This window comes from Brienomyrus brachyistius, chromosome 25 (assembly GCF_023856365.1).
Source record: "Brienomyrus brachyistius isolate T26 chromosome 25, BBRACH_0.4, whole genome shotgun sequence".
In the NCBI taxonomy this organism is placed as follows: domain Eukaryota; kingdom Metazoa; phylum Chordata; class Actinopteri; order Osteoglossiformes; family Mormyridae; genus Brienomyrus; species Brienomyrus brachyistius.
This window is the reverse complement of record NC_064557.1, coordinates 11,165,526-11,187,303: the sequence shown is the minus strand read 5'-3', so window position 1 is coordinate 11,187,303 and position 21,778 is coordinate 11,165,526. Positions and strand designations below refer to the sequence as shown.

The window sequence follows — 21,778 nt, the reverse complement described above, 5'->3', positions numbered from 1 at the left end:
CAACTCCCAGAAAGTGCTGTTTCAGAGAGCAGGAAGTGGCCTCTTTTTTTAAGGGAATCGGAAGTTCCCTGGGCCCAAATGGACACGGGGCCAGCGCTGCCCGCCCATTCACCCTGTTCCCGAACCTCCCCCCAAATCCCTCCCCCTGGGCTCAGCGAGGTGTATCACAGACGTGCCACAGGGTCTGACCGGGCCTGTGTCGACTGTTTCTGAGGTGGTCTTCTGGTTTTCCGCTGTTCCAGATGCCGATTCTGTAGTTCCAGGATATTAGATCCAACTGCTCAAACTCTGCATGACGTCCGATGCACACGGAAACAGCTACCCTCTGCTGAGCACATTAATTATGGGATGTTGCCTTAGACTCCAAAGGTCAAACCCCACATTACGCGGTCAGAGGTGACTGAAGGGAACAATGTTTGCCAGACACTAAATCTTGGGATGCTACTGAGTTCGACGCAAGGCGGGTAGGAGGCAGGGGGTGTGACCCCCCTGATATTTCACTTGGCTTCATTCATCCCCCCGATAAACACACCTTCATATGTAAATTATTAAATTAGTCCCTCCAATATCAAACTGTCATTTGTTCGATGCTTTTAAACATTCTGAAATGGCTTCGTTTGTCTTCTGGGGCGGGGGGTAAGCAGAGGCATCTCACATATATATTGTGTCTGTACATACTTTATTATCCTATTCAATTTTATGCCTCAGAATCTATTTAATTGTAAATATACTGTGCATCTGGTCGGGTGTTTCAAACTAAGTCTCATTGTACTTACAATGACAATAAAGCATCTGTCTGTCTGTCTATCTATCTATTCTATCTATTGAGGTGACGCTGTGGTGTGGTGTGTGAAATTACAGGCACTGAACGGACAGCCCCGGGGTCCTACCTTTGGGCCCCATGAGCAGGGCTTCGGTGGCCTTGCCGCCGTCGCCGCAGCGCGCCTCGTCGAAGGGTAGGCAGTGCTCGCCCGTGCCCGCCACCACCTCGCTGTTCTGCAGAAGGTCCTTCACGCCCATCAGTAGCTTGGGCCGGTATATCCGCCGCGAGTTGGTGTCAGAGACGTACAGCTGGCCCGTCACGGGGTCTGTGGCCAGGTAGTACCTGTGGGCAGGGTTGTTGCTGGGGGATGGAGGGGGGGGGACTGTCAGTGTCATCCCAGAGAGAAACAATAACTCCTGACTAGCTCACACCTCCCCGCACTGCCTGTCCCAAAACGACGTGTGACAAACAAACAAAAAAAAAAGGAAAAGAAGGAAAAAAAAAAATGATGAAGACCACAGAGTAATGATGAGCGACACCACGCTCAGCAGGCGATGGGAGTCCCTCATCGGCATGGTGAAAGAAGCCAAGATAAGAGACGAAAGGCTGCAGTATGACAGGGCATTAAAGAGGTCCTCCGACGTGCCACACGCTGGCCACCAGCACCACCTTTGGTGGGACTGCGCCGCGATCGGCACGGCTGAGTGATAACAACGCCAGCGGACCGTCGTCCTGGGTCCGTCTGCGTCGGTTATGGCTGTATGACGTGCCGAGGGCCGGGCTCGGGCAGGTGGGCGCCCGCGGTTTTTTATTCTTACGGGGTGTAAAAAGGAGCCACAAATAACAGCCACACCAGCGAGGATCCCTTACCTATTATGACGGCTCATTAACTCCTTATTTATTATTGTTATCTTAGCAGAAAAAGCAGATGGCGAGAATGGGGAGCGTGAAAAGAGAATAAAATAAGGTGAGTAGAACGCGACGTGCGTACAGACGGGGCTATAAGCGGCTGTCACGAAACGGCCACCCAGCCCAGGGATAAACAGTGATCATTAGGGAAGCAGGGGGATGGGGGTCGACGTGGCTGGACGGTGAGGGGCCCCTCGGCGGGCGGATCAGGCCGTAGTGGCGCCCAGTAGCACACGCGCAGATGGAGCAGGGTGACAGCAACGCCGCGGCGGTCGCATGCGTCCCAGTGACGCCGCATTAGGCATTCAGCGGCCATGCAGCTCCCGTGCGAAAGCTTGCTCCGCTCTGTTGATAATTCATTACAATTAATATCGCATGAGGAATTATCTCCACAGCCAACGCCTTAGGAAAATGAGCCCAAGAAGCTTTCTAAAAATACATTCCTCCCTGACACCTACACTCACACCGCCAAGTGATTGGTTAATTTTTCTTAATCCGTGGGGGGGGGGTGGGGTGCCGTGGGGTGCTGTGGGGGCAGGCAGGCCTGCAGTGAGACGGACATTCCCCGGTGACTCAGTGCAGGCCTCAGCAACACTCACAAAAAGAAAGACACCCTCCCTCCCCCCATTAAAACACCCCCTTTCCAAAAAAAGCCAATCAGTTGGGCAGGGCTGCTGCACATCAGGCTGCCGTAGCGAGGGGGGGGGGTGAGGGGGCACGCACTGAAGACCTTTGATTAGATCGCTCCCCTGTCGCGTAACCAACATGTCCACTTCACCCTGACAGCGGCTTCCCGCGGCCAATTAAACCGAAAACACTGTGCTGAAATAACAGCACTGTTACCACCACTAATGAAAATAATGATATAGATTGTAAAAATTATGAAATAATAATCCATCATAATTACTAGTTAAATCGAAAATGGAACGTGATGGGAAAACTATTTTCACAAAATGTCACCCAGGATTGCAGTGCGTTTTTTTTTTTTTTTTAAACAGAATATCTGTAGAATTTTGCTAAAAAATACAATCTGTTAAATTACTGTTGGATTGTAATGCATTACCAATTACATCAATTTATTCTGCGACCCTAAGGGAATCTGTCCATTTTGACAGATTGACCAAACTAATTGTAAAAATGATGACTGATTTACTGTCAGGCCAGATTCTATGTGAACGTGGGCCCTACAGTAATCAATTCTGGAAAAGTAATGGATGCTATTGAATTTCGCTGAACGCTGAGGTTACCTGCTAGATGAATGGGACATTTTTGTGAGGGGAAACCACAGTAAATACTGACCCCACTTAACAGACACTGAAGGCACAGATACGCACATGTGGTTCTTACCTGTGCCTGAAATCTTTATTTCTTGCCGGAGAAGAAGTGGAGAGAGGGAGAGGCAGATGGAGAGAAGACACACTTTAGTGTAAAGTTTAAAGATTCGTGTGGACAAAACGATGAAGAAGGCTGTTAGCAAAGATGTTCCCTTTAGTCCCAGAGCAGCTGAGAATTATTTCAGCAATAATTCTTTGCTGGAGAGAACGGCATGAATTTTACACCCGGGAGATGACTGCCATGTTAGATCACAGCTTCCGCTAAGGTTAACAGGCTCATAATAGCTTATTGATTATGTCAGAGACAATAAAAATACACTTCTAAATCACTTTTTTAACATGCGTGCAGAATGCCGGCCGTCTGAGTGCAGGAATGGCCGCCTAATCTCTATACGATGAGCACATCAGAAGGGAACGGTTTTGCTGTCCAGGTCACTGTGTTTCCTAAATAACATTTAGCAGACGAGCGGATAACCATCCCTGCGTCGCTTCCTGGTAAATACAGTGTAAAGCAGGGATGACCAACCTCATCCGCAAAGGGCCGGCATGAATGCAGGGTTTTTGGGATAATCTTTAGCTCAGCTGTACAAACCCAGGTGTGAGGACTCTTCAGCCAGTCAGTCCTGTAATTAGTGATCTAATTAGGGAGTTTGCAGCAAAAACCCACACACGCAGCGGCCCATTTCCGGATAAGATTGCCCACCCCTAGTGTAATGGCTAAATGACACAGCGCCCTTATATTCCAGCCCGACTAAATTACACGTGTATCAACAGTCAGTTGGTAAATAGGTGGTAGAGTAAAGCACTGTTTAGTTTATCATCTATTTCTTCAGCTGTCTACTCTGACCTGTGCCTCACCAGAGTTGATTTAATAGGCCATTTAAAAATCATTCTGGATCAGATGGACTGTATGCATGTAGTCCGGGAAAGATATTTAGGTCTGGATATGCACACTAGCATATCTATATAATAATAATAATAATAATAATAATAATAATAATAATAATACACTCTGTTGTTATAAATATATATATATTAATATTGACCCAGCATAAATATACCAGGTGGCTCTATAATTTAAACAGCATACATATTATTTGAATTAAACTCCAAGAAAGATGCACATTGTAATGAAATCACATTTAATAAGCTGGCTGTGTGAAAACCCAGTTAGGTACGTAACAAATGTATTTTTAATCCCCGTCTTTGACGGGACGGCCATTCCCTGCCGCAGTCCCCGTGCCGTCGGCCCAGATGTGCGGCCCCCTGCACCCCGCCGCCGCATTGAAGTGGACCGACTCTACTCTGGCTGGCCGGGCGGGGCCCACAGGGATAGCTGGCAAACAGGGCCGGCGGCCTTTTGATGCGGCCAAGACGCGACACTGGGCCATCCGCCGGACACAGCCCGTCGGGAAATCAGAGGCGGGACACGCCACGTGGCATATCCGGCAGAACAAACCAAATTCATCATAGGGGGAGGCCAGGCTGAGCCGGGGGTGGTGGCCCGCTACCATGGGACCTACCTCAGTTCCATGACGCTGGTGACGTTCCCGGAGGGGAAGATGCGGCGGATGTAGTTGAAGTCACCCACGAAGAGGCTGCCGTCGCCGCCGGAGGCCAGGGCCACGGGTGCCAGCAGCTTGTTGCCGTCTGCTTGGCCGTTGCAGCTGGGGCATGAGATGCTGCGGCGGCGGCCGTTGCCCATGATGGTGCTGATCACGGCGGGCTGCTGGGAAATGAACTGGTTCTCGCCGTCGCCCTTGTAGAGGATGCCTGCAGGGTGGCAAACGACCGATTTCAGCTGCATTGCTGTGGCGGGAAGGCCCTCAGGCTGCACCCGCACCATTCAAATTCCCAGCGTGAGACAGAGGCAGACTGGGAAAAAAAATCTATTTCCGAAAGCTGAGGAAAACTTAATTTTGACACCAGTAGAAGTACAAGCTCATCTCAGAGTAATTTCACTTTGATATCGCAGCCTTAGCCACATTCTGAGTGCGCAGGAACGTGACCGAAATGCTGCAAGACTGAATCAATTTAAACACCATAGTTCTTTTTTCAATCAGGGGTATTAATAATGCTAATTTATTCGTTTTTCCTTTTAAAGAGTTTATCTTGAAAAGCAAAGTCATTCGTTAAAATCGATAAGCCCTTTTACAATGGGTAATTGTTTTCATATTTACACTGCTGAGTGAATCCTTTAAAAACTAGCAGAACATAAATTTCACTGCAGGATTTACTTGTAATCTGAATATCAGGGTATTAAAAAAAAAAGAAGTTGTTTTATGTCCTGGATTTTAACAATGTAAAAAACAATAGAAGACATAGCAATTCTAATAAGTTCGTCCATGGTAGCACTAGTCGCAGTCATATTTAAATGATGTTTAATTTTTAAATATGCTTACATGAAGCTTTACGTGAAAGCTAATGCAGGAAACGCTGAGCATTACTAAAGTGTGAAGACAAAGCGAGCGCCGCTGTGTTTCCGAGTCGGCTGTGGCTGCGGAGACCGCCGCCTCACTGCGATCACAGCCAGCGTCACCTTCCAGGGTGAATGAGGCACACCGGGGCGTTTCCGCTCCCAGGAGGTCATGCGCTCTTATCCTCAAGACCACGGAAACAATCATGTACTGTTACAATGTAACATCAAGCCGCTCGAGCGTGTTAAGATTCTTTACGTCTCCAGTCCGCAGGAGTCGCTTCGAATAACTTGCACAGCAGAATAATAATCTAATGTTTTTACTTATTACATTCATAGAATGGGATTCCCGCAGTGATCTACAGACCTTATTTGTCCAAAGTGACCCACTAATAGGTTCAAAAAGCCGGATGATTCACGGGCTAAATAAACGAAAGAAACCTTTTCGGTGGGTCCCGAGCTCGCAACCTTAGGGCCGCGACTCCGCTCTGCGAATTAATAGGCCGGAGTTTCAGCGACAATCATGTGTCACGGAGTCCCAAATCAAATTAACTCGCATCCCCCGCATAATCCGAGCCGCGACCTCCTCGCTTTCGCGGGGGCCGCCGGCTGCCGCGAGCCACGGGTTTTCGGGGGGACGGCGAGCGCGAGTGAGGGAGACACGCGCCCTGAACACAGCCCGCTCGAGGACACGGTGGCAGGACTTCACTACATCATAAATAACAGTAATTAAAAGGGTGTACTTTCCCGCAAATCCTTAACACGCATTTTTATAGCAAATTCCTGGCGTCGGGCTGTTTATGGCTCTGGTTTTTCTTATCTCCCGAAGCACACAGAACAATCCAGAAATGGCGAGAAAAAAAGTGGCGCGCGAGTGAACAATGGGAGCGATAAGGCGACTGATGCCTGTTCTTACTCAGGTGTCGATAAGCTGCGTTCACCGCGATAGAAAAAGCCCACAGGCGCCAATATGCGGTGCCTTTTAGTAATTCAGAACAAAAACAGCATAATGTTAAAATTGCATTTGTAATTATATCTAGGCTCAAGTGTAATTATCAATTACAGTAAAATCGCTGTCTTATTATCCAGATAATTCAGATCTGTTGGTAAGTGTGGTGGATACTATTTTTTGTAATTTCTTTATAATGATCTAGACATGATTTCGCATGTGTGAGCTTTTCTTTAAAAATAATAATTTCACATTTACATCACATTAATTCTGTTTTTATCCCTTTGAGTTGGAGGCAATACCGCATAATATTAATATACAATATGGGACCGCGTGTGTGTACACACGTATTCTTTCTATATTTATTTATGTATTCCGGTAGATTCCACTAAGAAATCGAACGCAGGAACAGAGAAAAAAACAGCATCCGAACGTGTCTCACTTTTCCCCCACAGAGGGAAACTGTGAATAAAAATGAAAGCTTAAATTTCAGCTGCGCAGCTCTAAGATATAAAAAATCTATTCTCCCAATAAACATTCATTTTAAGCAAAACTAAGAAACGAATCACTGACAACTAAACATTTTTGAATGTTAAATATTTAATAAGAATAATAATTAAAATATTTTTTGTCACAATAAAAACATATATGTTTCTACCCATTTAAACTACAGCTAAAAGCCAAAAATAATTTTAATAATTAAGCTTAAATGAAACATTAAAAATATATTATAGTATTAGAAATATAAACCAGAAAATACAAACTGTAAACAGGAGAAACTATTTACAGCATAAACTGCATATTTTCAACTTTTTTTCCAAAATAATTTTCCACATCAGTCCACTGGTTTGCACAGAAATCAGAGCCCCTGTACAATCAGATTATTTCCCACTGGTGTGGAAATAAAAATTTTTATTTTCTCTTTTGTGCAGAAACGCCAGGGACAGAATATTTCACAAATGACAGCTCTCACAACAGCCGTCACCCAAAACCCCCAAAAACAGCCTGACAGTCACAGGCAGCAGCAGATGGTACCTGAGCGCATTCATTTTTTAGCACACCTACGAAAAAAAGGTGTTTTTTTTTTTGTTTTGATATCTGGGTCGCAGCGGCGGCCTTGTGAGCCATTCCCACCCCCTCCGATGACCGTCCCTTTCGTGGGGCGGTCCGAACAGCCAAAGTCATTACAGATAAACACTAAAATACCACCGCAAAAAGGAAGTGTATTTTTTATTTTTTTTTGGGTGGGGCGGGAGTGCGGGTGGGGGCATCAAAGAGGGGACTTCAAAGGACAGCTACATGCTGAGAGTGTTAAATTATTCACACTGAGCAACATGTTGGTATCCGAGACGCTAACTCCGTGCTAATTACTACCTAGATCAATGTCGGCACTGACGCCGGCAAACCTGCCCTATCACCTCATCCCCCTCCACTTCCTGTGCGGCACCTCTGCCTTGTCTGATCGATTCCCTGTTTGAGGGTATCTTCCATGTGACGCCAGGGGCGGGAGTGTGCCACCGCGTCCAGCCCGTGTTAGGGAGTACACCAGCGCAGCGAGAATGAAGCGACAGCAGTGTGGGCTGCCGGGACGGGATGGCGCACCCCTTCACGTGTCACTGGGGGACGTGTGTGTTTTGAAGGGGGAGGGAGCTGCCATTTTGGAGCTGAGATAGTGTGCAGGGAAAGAATTTAAATAAAGCAAAGATGGCGGAAGGGAAGAGGCTCACAGGCTCAGCAGGCGCCTTGAGCCTCCGGGATTCCCTCCTACTCCTCCGGGCCGTAGCTGGTGTGCAGGGGGCTCATGTGACCCTACAAGAGCGTCGATATGTGTGTGCCGCTGTTGTGGGGTGACAGTGAGGCCCGCTTAACCCCCTTGCAACCCCCCCTTTCCCTTCCCTTATCATACCTAACGTTGCTCTAAGTACATCTGCCATAAATATTTCATGAAATAGCGAGCACTTTCTTAAATCTGATTTAAATAATGAACAAACACTCCCCCTGGGGGCCCGAGTAAAAAGCCGGAACTGGAGTTTGAAGGAGCCTCACGCAAATATCGACCCCCCCCCCCCCCCCCCTGCCCACCCCTAAGTCTCGGATAATCTCTGGGACGCAGGACGCAGCAGCCCGGTGTCTGCTAACTGCACCTTTTCCACCGCAAAGAAGGATGGGGAAGGAATGAAAGGAACGCAGGCATGGAGGGGGCTTGAGGGGTCGGGCGGAGAAAAGCAGGCGGATCGGGGCTCCTTCAGAGGCCTGTCTCTCAGGGACTCCGCTTGGGGCGTCTGGGGACACCTGCTGCGTTTGCCATTATCGGAGCCTTCTGCCGATGGCACGCTGTCTCTGAGCCCCTCTGATAAGGGGACATGAAAGGGGCGGGGGCTGCGCTGACATCAGAATGCTTGGGAGGAGTTCAGTTGCATGGTGGGGTGTGGGGGGGTTGATACCGAGAGGCGGGTTCTGGGAGTTTCAGAGGCTGGACGTGCATCGAAGACTCAGCTGAAGGTTTGACATGAGAATGGCCACCCCTGGCGGGTGATAGGCGGGAAGACAGCGGCTTTTTCCTGCCCTAGTGCCCCCCGGAGGACAGCAGGTGTGTCGCATGAGGCTGGCACTGACCACAAGCTTGGCATCTACTCCAAGGGAGGGATCAACGGGGAAAAAAAAACCCCACCAGGAGGCCTGCTGGCAAAGATCGCGGAACGTGTGTCCATTGGCCCCAGCCAAAGGACAGAGAGCTGGGATCAGGTGACGGCTCTCCGATGAAGGTCATGTGATGCAAATGAACAGGTGCTCATTAGCATACAAACGAGCAGGCCAGCCGGCCGCTGCCGTGGGCCTGACGACGATGCCGCCGACCTGTGCCGGTCCCGCGACGCCCGAATACGGACACTCCCGCAGACCCACCACGGCACGCAGCCGCCAGCCAGCGAGCGGCTCCCACAATTAACGCTCCCACAGAGGGAATCTTCAGGGCTGGCTTTTTAGGTCAGCTCCGCGGCGCTCTCACCGCACGCTCACCATAATTACCATGACATTAACCCTATCAGCCACTCATTCATTCCAATTTCCTATTTCGCCTTTTTCCCACGGGGGCCCCGGTTTCATGTATCCGGTGAATTTCAAATCGTATTTGGATTTTTCTTTTTTTAACAGATAACATAAAATGACCCAGATATTAATAATAAAATTAATAACTTTATTTTATGGGCAGGATTTCAGTGTTCCTAATGAAAACTTTTTCACCACTATACATATGGTAGAAAATACATTATGATAAAATGATAAAATATATATAGAAAGGAAATATATATTCAGCCCTGCGGTCCTGGGTCCGAGCAGGAGAGCAGCAGGGAGCTGGCAGTGAGGAGCGATTACTGGCGTTACGCGCTGCCTGCTGGGAGACTGCAGGCTGAGGGATGGGCCTGCTCTGAGGGCCGCAGATGTCACTGAGGTGTAGCTCCGTGAGAGTTATTTATTGTGGGGGGGGGGGGGGGGCTCTGGAGATTAAAGGATCCCAAAATCCCGGAGACAACTGGCACTAAGCCAGGGAGGTCCGGGTGTGGGGGGGTCTGCTTGAGGACCTCCGCGGCTGACCGCGTAGATTTATGTCTCTGTTAGTTCGGTCAGGTTGCGGCTTCTAGAAGAAAAGTAGAACAAAAATGGGGGGAGGAACAGTCACGCGACGGACGTGTTGGGGATCCCACCGATCGGCACGTGCGGTACAGCCCAGCCTTATGCCCCCCGCATACCCACGGAAACCAAATTCCTCGGAAGCTGCCGATTAGGATATTTCTGGGCTTCAGTCAGGGCTTCTGCTGCTGCCACCGGTCAGTGGTGCTGTCACCCGTTACCAATCCGTTTGTACCGCCTCACACGGTCTGTCATTAAGCACCAATCATTTTGTTTATTCAATTAGACACCCGTGGCTTTGACGAGCTCCCACCTGTCACAACTCCGTCACAGTGGCGTCCTGAACGCAGTGTTCCCGTGGCAACTGGCTGTCCACAGATTGCGGGTGGCCAGTCTGCTGACACCCTCTCTACACGCCGTGCATGACGCACTGTGATCATGGTGCAGTGAGGGCGTTACGGCACGCCCCATTCTGTCAGCCACTCAGCATTCAATTATTAATGCTTATTCATTCAATAAAGATGAAATATGCCTGCAGACCACATTTTTCTTACCATCTTATTTTTAAATCTGGTATAGACATTGGTGCCGTTTGTCATTTCCGCTGGTGTTTTTATTGCTGTTATTATAATTTTAATCGAGATGAATATTTGCGAGCGCCCCGCTCACCGTTCTGCACGTCCAGCATGTGGTGCTTGTCCAGGGTCCACCCGCCCATGCTGGAGGCGTCCAGTTCGTAGCCCTGCAGGACGGCTGTCCGCTTCTCCCAGAGGATCAGATCCAGGCAGGACTCGTACTCGAAGCCGACCGACACTGCAATGGCACGGGGGGGGGGGGGGGGGGGCGAGGTGCCTGTGTGTTTATCCCATCGAAACTCCGCACGCTGACACAGGGGTGACTTTGGCCCCCCTTTCGCCGGCGGCGATTCGTTTTTTTAAAGCGCGTCGGCAGCATTAGCAGGACACCCCGACGCGCCAGGACAATCAATATCCTCGCTGGGATTTGGCGGGATTGAGAATTCCTGATGTAAGGCATCCGGAAATAACACGGGGCAAAGGCCACGGGAAGAGCTACGCGCTCACCTTGCCTGAAGACGAGGCCGCTTCCAATCAGCGCACACAATCTGGCATCTTAAAAAGCTGCTTTCCACAGCTATTTTCTCTCCGGGTGGGAGTGAGTAAAAGGACCCCACCGTGCGGCCCTCATGCTCGCCTACTCCGCGTTTATTTTAAAGGGGGGAGCACACAGGCATTGTCTTCCTGACGACCCCCCGAGTAAAAATACCACCTTCGGCTGTCTGCTGTCAGAAACGTTTAGCCGAGACAACCTTGGGTTAGGAGCGAAACGGCCGTCAGATTGCTGAACCGGGTGCATTGCATTCTGGGAAAAACGTGGGGTTCGGAATTAGTGAGAGTGCTCTGTCAGCGAGGGGACGGGGGCCATGAAGATATGGGAACAAACAGAGCCGACTGCTCCTCGCTGAGGCCCATTAGCGTCGCAGGCTGCCAGCAGCGACTCGCAAGGCGTCAGGAATAGGCCGTTTGGTGGGGGGGGGGCTTCGTGAAAAATACCCACAAGCCACCTCTCTGACAGCTCTGAATGTGTGTCCAGCTAACCTGCATGGCGTGACAGTATGGACTGAGAGAGGCATCAGCTTGTACGGGATCCGTCTCTGTCTCCTTCTGTACTAATTACACTTTCGCTGGGTTTGTTTACGCGTCTCCGTGCCGGACCTGACTGATGACATTTTCCTGCACCTCCTGCTCCTCTCTGCTCCTATCCTGAAAGTCACTCTGGACATAAGCATCTGTCCAATGAATTATAAGAAAAATAAATGCAAATATATCATAATTCTGGGGTTTTTCTGGCTGGCACCTGTGCTAACGGCCGCCTGGGAGGACTGCGGGACGACATGGGGACTCACCCACGGCCTCCGACAGGCCGTAGACCTTCTGGTTGTAAGCATCAGTCTTGTCCCAGATGTACGTGTAGGACAGATTGGGGGAGGCGGGAAACCACTTCTGGAAAAGCCTGCCCACCACAGCCACCAGCAGATGCACCTTCATCAAGTTGAAGGGGATGGTGGCCTGGGTCATGGTCACCTTCAGGACGGCCTTGTAGCCCGCCGCCCGTGAGCTCAGGTAGAAGAGGTGGAGGTCGCTGCCCGGGATGGCTGTCTCCTCCTGCAGGACCTGTCCGCAAGACACGGCAAGGTGATTCAGGCCGGAGCAGTGACCGCCCATCGAGCACAGGGAAATCAGCATCTGAACCCCCCCCCAGCTCACATCAGTGTGACACACCTGGGGGCCCCTGCTCTAATTTACATTATTTCAGTGTGAAAATTAAATAAAATAAGCAGTGTACCACGGCTCTTAATGCCAGGGAATATTACCATGCCTCCAACACACATATTTAAATATAAATAATGTCCCACAGACATCAGTCTCTCATTTTCTCTTTTAAAGAAAAAAGAATGTAAAAATATATATTTAAAATAGCAAATGTATATTAGGTTTCCAAGGGAGTTTTGGGTTAGTAGTAGCAGTTCACACACCCCCCTGAACCGGCGCCCCCCCCCGGAGGGCGACACACTTGGGATGGCACACTCCTGCCGACGGGTGACATGCCCGGGATGGCACACTCCCCCAACAGGTGATGCGTTTGGGACAGCCTACCCCTACCGACAGGCAACACACTCGGCATAGCACATCCCTGCCGGCGGGTGACATGCCCGGGATGGCACACTCCCCCGATGGGTGATGCACTTGGGACAGCACACTCCCCCGATGGGTGATGCACTTGGGACAGCACACCCCCCGACGGGTGATGCACTTGGGAGAGCACACCCCCCCTGATGGGCTACATGCTGTGGATGACTCCCCCCTTGCCAATGGGTGACAATGCTCGGGACAGCACACCCCTGCCAATGGATGGCGCGCTCGGGACAGCACACACACCCCCGTCGGGTGACGTACATTGGATGGCTCCGGCGGAGCCCCAGGGGTCAGTCCCCTTTAGAGGTGCATGTATAGCCATATGATCAGGCAAAGCTGCACCATGGCAGCACAGTTAAATGCACCGTTTGTCTCTTTCCATCTATTCCTGAAGAAAAAAAAATACACCCCAGTGGCTGCTAAATAGCCCATAACCCCACCCCCTCCCACACCGGGCAAAACACCCTGTGGCAAGGGGACATGTGATTCTACAGGAGGAGGAGGAGGCGGGCTGGGGCGGGGGTGTCCGTGACTGCAGCAGAAGGCCGTGCGCTTGCAGGCATTCCCTGACAAACCCCGATGTTTATCTTACTCTGACAGAGGAGGCGGGGGTGGGGGCAGCTTTCCAATTAAAGAACCATTCAGCGGAGCGGGAGACCCTCACAATCAAATGTGGTGCAGCGCCCTCGTCTTGTGGGCACACCTATCACTCCTGCACCTCTCTCCCCCTGAGGGCGGCACGTGGTCCGACAGGCCCCAGACCCCTTCGCATGCTCTGGTCTGCTTTTACAGAAGTACCATTACCTTTAACGTCCAGACATAGACTTCCATACGTGCTCCATCCTCCTTTGTCTAATGGGCGCCACAAAAAAATGGGGAACCCAGACACCCGAGAGCAGGGAGGGCCGGCAGGAGGGCGGGGGGGCAGGCAGGCGGGTGGGAGGGCCGGCAGGCGGGTCCACGGCTCACATCCGCATCCGCCCACCAGGTAGAGAGGATTCTGAATATTTATGAGCAGCGACTGTGGGGGCTGTGAAATCCTGACAGGCCGCCCCAGGTAGTAAAATCCCGAGCCGCACCAGCCTGCCGACGTGCCGCAGGACGGCAGCGACACCTCGAAATAAACGTGAAGACGGTGCATTCCAGGCCTTTCTGTGACATGAACCCGACCCAAACACAGTGGCGGTTATGCTTGCTCTGACGTACTGCAAGCCCACATTACAGAGACGACCAAACTGCTGTCACCTGGGAATTATGCAAACATTTCATGCACGAAAAAAGAAATGAAACAAGATCGGATTACTTCGGCTTTACAGGAAAGCAGCGGGGATATTTTTGTAATTTTGACAGAAGCACAGTGTTGATGATGTTGACGGTACTGGTTTGGCTGGTGGCGGCCAGATAACAACAATGAAACCACTTCCCACATGCTTGAGATTAATCACTGAAATATGAATGGGTACTCGAGAGGTGCCTGTTCATGAGTTGACCTGAAGGGGGCACCATTCTGGACACCACAGTCATCCAAGGGAATTTATCAGGGAATTTACGGTTGAACTTCCCAAATCCTGGGGTTTGTGCGCTGTAATCGATGCCGTTCTTACCTGCGTCTCCGGGATGAAGGGGTTTTCCTCGGGAGAGGACCTGTGGAAGGTGGAGAGGGGCGAGGCCACGACGAGGGGGCTGGACGTGACGAAGCCACTCAGGTCGCAGCTGGGGATGTCGTTCTCCTCACGCTTCATCACCAGGGTGTCCATGACATGGAAGACGCCCCAAGGGATCCACACGGTGCGCCTCTGTGGCAGGAAGGGGGCGCGCTCGAAACTCAGCGTCAGCGAGGCGCCGCCATTGGCCAGCAGGTCGAACCTGCCAGGGTGCGAACGCTCGGTCTGAGAGATCGACGACGCGCAGACCGGAATTCTGCGAGATGTCCTGAGAGGCTTAGTTCTGTTTAGTGTGATTCTGTTTGTTTTCCTGTCCAGCCAGAAGTACACATCTGTAATTCTCAGGCTCTGAGAGCGAGCCAGCTGCCCCCCTCACCCCCACCCGCCCCATGCTGGACACAGGATGTGGCTTGGGGACGGTTATCCGGACTCATTCCCTACATCTTCCATCAAAGAAAGCCTTTTGGGGATGGAACATCTGGACGGCTCGGCGTAAGCTCGGACATGACACGCCTCTGCACCCGCACGCTCACGCCGGACTGGATGCCAGTCCATCTCGCCATCTGCTCAGCCGCCGCTGCGGTACTCCCGCGCCAAGGCAATTAGGCACCAGTTGCCGGGCAATGGGCCGCAGCGCGTGCGGAGCGCAGGTCAGCACGCACCCCACGCACCCTTGTTTACCTTCTCCACACCCCCACCCACCACTGCAGGACCGCCGGCAGCTCCACTTACACTCTGCAGGAATGTTCTGGAGCCCTGTGGTCCAAATGAGGCTCTGTGCGAAACCACAGCGCAGCTTCCGCAACAAGAACCAAGCGCCTCGTCTGCTGATTGATGTCGTCCTTGTAAATTCAATGAATTTTTAAACGGGTCATTTTAAGCCTGCATTTCTCTCGGCCGAAATGCGACGGTTGCGGGGGCGGGGGGGGGGGGGGGAGGCGTGGCGGCGGCGGCGGCACCGCGTCCGTGCATTAAGCACGCTGATAATGAAGGAATCGGGTTACCCCATTTTGGGAGCACCTGCAACTGGGCCGCGGGATACGCGCGTTTCGGGATGCCATGTGGGCAGGGACAGCCCCCTGGCGTCGTGGAGACCGCGGGGAGGAGGGGGTGGATGCCAGATTCAGCCTAAAGGCGGCAGATACGATAAGGCGTGGAAGAGGGATGGGGGCCATAGTGTTTGTCCGGTGAGGTCAGTATCAGCAGAATGTGGGGATACCATGTGGGAATGTACCCACAGTCGTGTATGTGTGTGTGTGTGTGTGTGTGTGTGTGTGTGTGTGTGTGTGTGTGTATGTGTGTGTGTGTGTGTGTGTGTGTGTGTGTGTGTGTGTGCGCGGTGGGGTACATACATGCCGTCCTGTCGCGTGATACTGTATCCGTGCTCCGGATAATGCAGGAAGGAGACATTCACTCCGATGAGTGGAGTCCCATCTGCTGTCAGCACCTGACCTCGGATGATGGACACCAGGCTGAAGAAAGAGTAGAGACATTGAACCCACCCCAACTGTCAGTATCCGCTCCCTGTAGGTCAGCAGGGGCATAACACACAGCCGCTTCTGCGGAAACAGCTCCAGCGCGTACGGGAATCATGCGGACTCACACACAGGCATGCAGAAACAGCCACCGGCACACACAAGGACAAATTCCTTCGGCTACCTTGGTGCTCCGAGCCCCCATCTTTAAACCACACACGGTGCACCGAGAACGATAGCACTCTCAGATGACATCGGCCGCCGGCTCCCTGCTGACTTGCGATTGATCTTTGGCTGGCGAGATACTGTAACATACATCAGTCCTCGGCTTCGCCGGATGCACGTGCCTCAGCTCGCCCACTGACACCCAAAGGGAGACTTCACCTGCTAATGAACTTACTGTAAAGCAAGGAGCAAAGCCATCGACGGTTGTCTTTCGGAAAGTGGCCTTCCCCCTACCTGCCACAGACTGCCTGTGCCATTTCAGTTTACATCCGTCACTGTCAGCAAACCGGAGGCTCTGTATGGACACTCTCAGCCACCATAGCATGTGACCCAGCTTGGCCTTAAAGGACCCTCAGCGTGTTACCATCACTGTGCCCCCCAATCCTCTGCGGATTGTGCTTTCAGGGCTTTCAAGGCCTCAGAGAAACTCACAGCCGTGATCTGCTGATCCCCGCGTACAGCCAGAAAAACGAAAACATGCCGCTAACAAAATAAATTTGTGCTCTGAAAGGACGGCCGTTTGTTGTCGGCCTAGCCTGCGGGCGATGGCGCTCCGGAGGAAGATGTAAAGGCACACGCTGTGCTGGCTGGCCCGTCTACGCCCACCGCGAGAGGAAGAAAAACAAGAACCGCCGATGAATCAAGAGGCGCTGGAGAGAGAGGAGAAGAAAAACTCCAGCAGAGGCGTGCAGCCATTTACAGCTCCTGAGAGAGACAGCGGTGTGAGGCTCCGTACCATTGCACGCCGCATACAGCTGGGGGGGGGGGGGGGGTCACACAGCACTCCAGGCCGAACAGACGGGTTGCCATTTCAGGAAGGAGCATTGTTCATCCATTCAGAAGAAGAAATTCTGGTCCAAAGAACAGATCCTCCATGTGACTGATGTATATTTTGCTCTGAAGGACCATACATGTCATTTTTTCAGGTTTGTCTTGACGGCACCAGAATAAACAGGGTGTGCAACCTAAAACTCATTTAGACCCCTAAATAAAAGGATTCCTGGCTGTTCAACATGTTTCTGCGTGAATTTGCACATCAGGACAGACAGAAAATGTCCTGTCGCAATGTTGATCCAGGATAGGACAGACAGAGAGTCACCTCTAGTAATGCTGATCCGGGACAGGACAGACAGAGAGCATCCTGTAGTCATACTGATCCAGGGCAGGACAGACAGAAAACGTCCCTTCGCAATGCTGATCCTGGACAGGACAGCCAGAGAGCATCCTGTAGTCATACTGATCCTGGACAGGACAAAGGCCCTGTTCAGAGACCGTTTCAGGGCCGCAGGGCCCAGCGGTGCCTCATATCTCAGGATGCATGGCCCAGTTTTATATGAATGTTTCAGCCCCGCGGTCTCCTGCTCTGGTGTGACGGGGGTGTCTTTGCCCCACAGCCGCTGGTCTCCGTCTCAACGTGGCTACTTGGGCCAAGCGGACGCTCCCAAAAGACGCCCTTTGCAGGCCTCAAGCCCCAGGAACGGGGGGTTAACAGTGCAAAGAGGCGAGTGGCAGCTTGTTTAGGCCTTTACGGTGGAGGCTGATGCTTAGCATCAGATTATGGCATGTTGTTCGGTGGGCTGTGGGGGTCAGAGGTGGCTGACCCTCCTGCCTTCTGCTATCTCCCCGACAGGCTCTGCACGGCGAATAACACATACGTGGCCATGTCTCATGTTTCTGATGTGAAACGTTTTCTTTTTCAACGCAAAATCATGCACTTAGGCCAAGGTGTTAATTACACACTCATTACTGCTTCTGTTTGAAGATAAGCAGAATCATGCTCCTGAAGAAGCAAAGCAGTGGGGGGGGAGGGGGGGGGGGCTTGGATACAGCTGGCTTACAGCGCTGCTGCAAAAGCTTTTTAAGTTGGGGGAAGATTTTACAACTGCCCTGTGAATCTGCTCACTGAGCATAGCGTTGGAGGTTGGTGCTGATTAGGGAGACGAGTGTCTAAACAAACAGCAAAAAGAGCCGGCTGGTGTGTTGGTACCACCGCTGCGTCGATACACCATCACACAGAATGATTATGTCCATTTTTCCACGGGGTGAAACCGAGCTCTCAAGGCAGCCACAGAAAAGAACACAAGCAGCAGACAGCAATGAGGTCAGCCTGCAAACAGCTAACAAAAACGAAAATCAAACAGACGAGTCCACAAACAGCTAACAAAAACAAAAACCGAATGGACGTGAGTCCACAAACAGCTAGCAAAAACAAGAGGGGCCAGCTGGTGAGCACTGAGCGAAAACCAAAGCAAAACAGACGTCCGCAAGAAAACAAAACAAAGATGAGATTGTGCACAGCTAGAAAAACAAGACGAAGATGAATCTGGCGAACGGACTGACGAAAACAAGACGAGCCTAATACAAAGCATGGTGGAGATGAGTCTGTGGAGTTCTAAGGAAACGCAGTGCAGCGACAAGGTAAGATGCGGGTGTAGTGGCACTGGCATTTTCTGACCTTGTCGGTGGAACATTACACTGCATAACGACCAGAAAAAGCCTGCCACATTTCCCCGGTGTCTACAATACTATTAGATGACCACTTTTCCCAAGTCCCACTCTCAAAAATAGCGAGAGAATGACCTCTGATTGGATTACAGGAAGGACGTGACTGGGGTGCTCACACACTCCTACACTTACCATTTCATCACAGAACCGCACCACATTGTCTGCAAACTTATAATTCTGGCTTTCTCGACCCTACCACACAGCGGCCCCTATATAACATCAAGTTCTCTGACATACAGAGAACAAGACTGAACGGAAACGTATCGGTGTCCAGTGAAATACACCGAAGAAAGTGTTTCTTATTGCAGTGGTTCCCAACCTGGTCCTCAAGGATTCTCAGATGGTTCATGTTTTTTGTGGAGCTGGGAGGAAACAAAAACGTGGACCGTCTGCGGGTCCCCGGGGACCAGGTTGGGAAACACAGTCCTATTGACTTCACTGGATTTTACAGAACTGGTTTGGATTTAAAACCACATGGTTAGGAATAGACCACAGAACTGTAACCTGAAAGCTCACAATGCAAGTCCTGGGATCGTCCTTCTGTCGAACCCTTAAGTATTTAAATTTATGGTGTGCGAACCGGTACAACAGCATGTTAGCCATGCATAATCAGGTGGGAGCTGTAGTCCGTACCTCTGGTTGAAGGGGTTCTCCCCGGGGATCACATGACTGCCGTCAGGCCCCAGTAGGAAGCTGACACGCTGATAGAAGGAGCGGGCGGCCTGCGGAGTCAGCGAGGGCTGGGCCTGGGCGAGCAGCTCGGCGGGTTCAGGAGACCCCTGGCAGTAGGTCTGGCTGCGACACGAGCTCTGCAGGCAACAGTCGGGATCCATGCAGTCTACCAGGCCGTCTGCAACAGTGAGGACACCTGCTGGTGAGGACGCGCCCTTGCACCTGGCGTGAAACCTTCTCAAATAGCTGTCAGTCTGATTACTGCGGGACTTTGAATGGGCAGCGGGACGAAGAACATCAGGTTTGTTTCAGAGCAGCTGACATCCAGCATGGAGATGCCCGATGTTCAGCCGGTCTGCCTCAGCGTCCGATGCTACCCTCACTGCCTCCGGCAGTGCCATCTAAAATCATCTAAGCGCCCATCGTGAAAAGATATTTTCGGTCACTTAAATGAAATGTAGGCCCGTAAAAAATAAAAATAAAAAACTCAGAACAGATTACAAAATCATTTATTTATGATGCTGTTCACTGGAAAAAAAGTGCTAATGTAGCAAATGTTTCGACCACCTACAGACTTTCATCACCGGAGAAATTTTTGTGGTAGAATCATTTTGCTCCCCCCCCCAGTAAAAATCCATTGGATACCTCGTAAAATGGAGCCTTTCGTCTTGGTTAGTTTATAAAAACGCAGCGCTTGTCTGGGAGGAAGGTTTATAAAGCAACATGCGAATGACATCCCCATCTGCGGGACACGGGGTTTTTACAGGGCTGTTCCATTTGCGTCGAGGAGTACTGCAAATCTAATTTTCACTGCTTGTGATGGGGGAGGGGGCTAAATCTGTACCCTTTACACAAACTTGGTTGAATCATCTCTGTAACACGGGGAGACTGGGATTAGGTTTCTGGGTACGTCTTTGGTAGGACGGAGCAGTCTGCGAAGGATGGCTGCTCTCACACGAGCGCTGCTTGCCTGGGTGTGCCTCACGTTTGCGTGCGGGGAGTGCAATCCCAGCATCCTTCAGGAAAATGTACGGCGGGGCCCACCGCAGCCAAAACAGATACTAGAGCTGACATCTCCTTCAGAGCAGAACGCTGCTTCAGAAATACCCCCTCCCCCCGCTTTCTGCCCCCAACATCCATCATGCCACTGAGCACCACGGTGCCACCAGACAAGCGAGAACTGGAGTGTAATGTGGAAGGACAGGGCGTGAGTGCGTTTGTGCTGGGGGGGGGGTCGCTACCACAAAAGGGTCCGAATTGGTGGAAGATGACAGGGGAAAATTCAACACCACTGGATGCAATATGAGAGTGGTGGGTTTTTTCATTATTTTGGGGTGGAAATAATTCATAGCAGGGGTGTCCCAGCCTACCCTGACCCTGCTAGAGTTTAGACATCAGACCATGACCTAACAGTCTCTCATAGGCTAACACTGTTCCATGCTCTATCGCTCTCCCATAGGCTAACGCTGTTCCATCCTCTATCGCTCTCCCGTGGGCTAACACTGTTCCATCCGCTAACGGTCTCCCGTGGGCTAACACTGTTCCATCCTCTATCGCTCTCTCGTGGGCTAACACTGTTCCATCCTCTATCGCTCTCCCGTGGGCTAACGCTGTTCCATCCTCTATCGCTCTCCCGTGGGCTAACACTGTTCCATCCGCTAACGCTCTCCCGTGGGCTAATGCTGTTCCATTCTCTATCGCTCTCCCATGGGCTAACGCTGTTCCATTCTCTATCGCTCTCCCGTGGGCTAACACTGTTCCATCCGCTAACACTCTCCCGTGGGCTAACACTGTTCCATCCGCTAATGCTCTCCTGTGGGCTAACACTGTTCCATCCGCTAACGTTCTCCTGTGGGCTAACACTGTTCCATCCGCTAATGCTCTCCCGTGGGCTAACACTGTTCCATCTGCTAACGTTCTCCTGTGGGCTAACACTGTTCCATCCGCTAATGCTCTCCCATGGGCTAACATTGTTCCATCAAACATTCACCAGCATAGTGGAACCAAGCTGCACTTCAGCCCTGCCCCCCAGAGGAACACTCCCTCCATCTCACCTCCCTCATTGTCCTTGCCGTCCGTACAGAGGGTCTCCATGGCGACATCGCACCCTGCCCCCCGCCACCCAGACTGGCAGAGGCAGTGCCAGCCATTCTGGTCCAAGGTGCACCTCCCATTGTTGTTGCACAAACCGGGGCAGCCCTCTGTCGAGACAAATAAGTCAGTCAAATGTGGGAACCAATAAGAAAGAGGCAAAGCAAAAAGGGAGGGGTTTCAAAGAATACCATTCTCATTCAAACGAAACAACAAAACGAAAACCAAAAGCATATATCAAAAATAACAGTCTTTGGTGAACATATACTGACAGAACAACTGACAGGCCTTGAGAAATGCACGGATACTGCAAGTTCACATGAATGTGGACCACTTTCAACAAGCCTGTTTTTATTTCTAACTGAAATAATTTGCCTCACTGTCACTGTGGTCAAATTTAAAATAAACAGGTAAGTCTCGTTCCTTTCCAG

General features: G+C 51.2%; 1 protein-coding gene across 2 annotated transcripts in view; it reads right to left on the bottom strand.

Annotated features, from left to right (window-relative positions):
* Positions 1 to 21,778, bottom strand: part of tenm3 (teneurin transmembrane protein 3) — a 303,357-nt gene that overhangs the window by 15,472 nt on the left and 266,107 nt on the right. For both annotated transcript variants that reach the window (XM_048996054.1, XM_048996055.1), the window contains 9 exons: positions 21,311 to 21,457; positions 19,218 to 19,434; positions 15,732 to 15,851; positions 14,320 to 14,581; positions 11,926 to 12,193; positions 10,671 to 10,814; positions 4,530 to 4,779; positions 3,020 to 3,040; positions 891 to 1,123 (listed from right to left, as the gene is read on the bottom strand). In XM_048996054.1, coding sequence (XP_048852011.1) covers positions 891 to 1,123; positions 3,020 to 3,040; positions 4,530 to 4,779; positions 10,671 to 10,814; positions 11,926 to 12,193; positions 14,320 to 14,581; positions 15,732 to 15,851; positions 19,218 to 19,434; positions 21,311 to 21,457 — 1,662 coding nt within the window. The remainder of the gene's footprint in view (positions 1 to 890; positions 1,124 to 3,019; positions 3,041 to 4,529; positions 4,780 to 10,670; positions 10,815 to 11,925; positions 12,194 to 14,319; positions 14,582 to 15,731; positions 15,852 to 19,217; positions 19,435 to 21,310; positions 21,458 to 21,778) is intronic.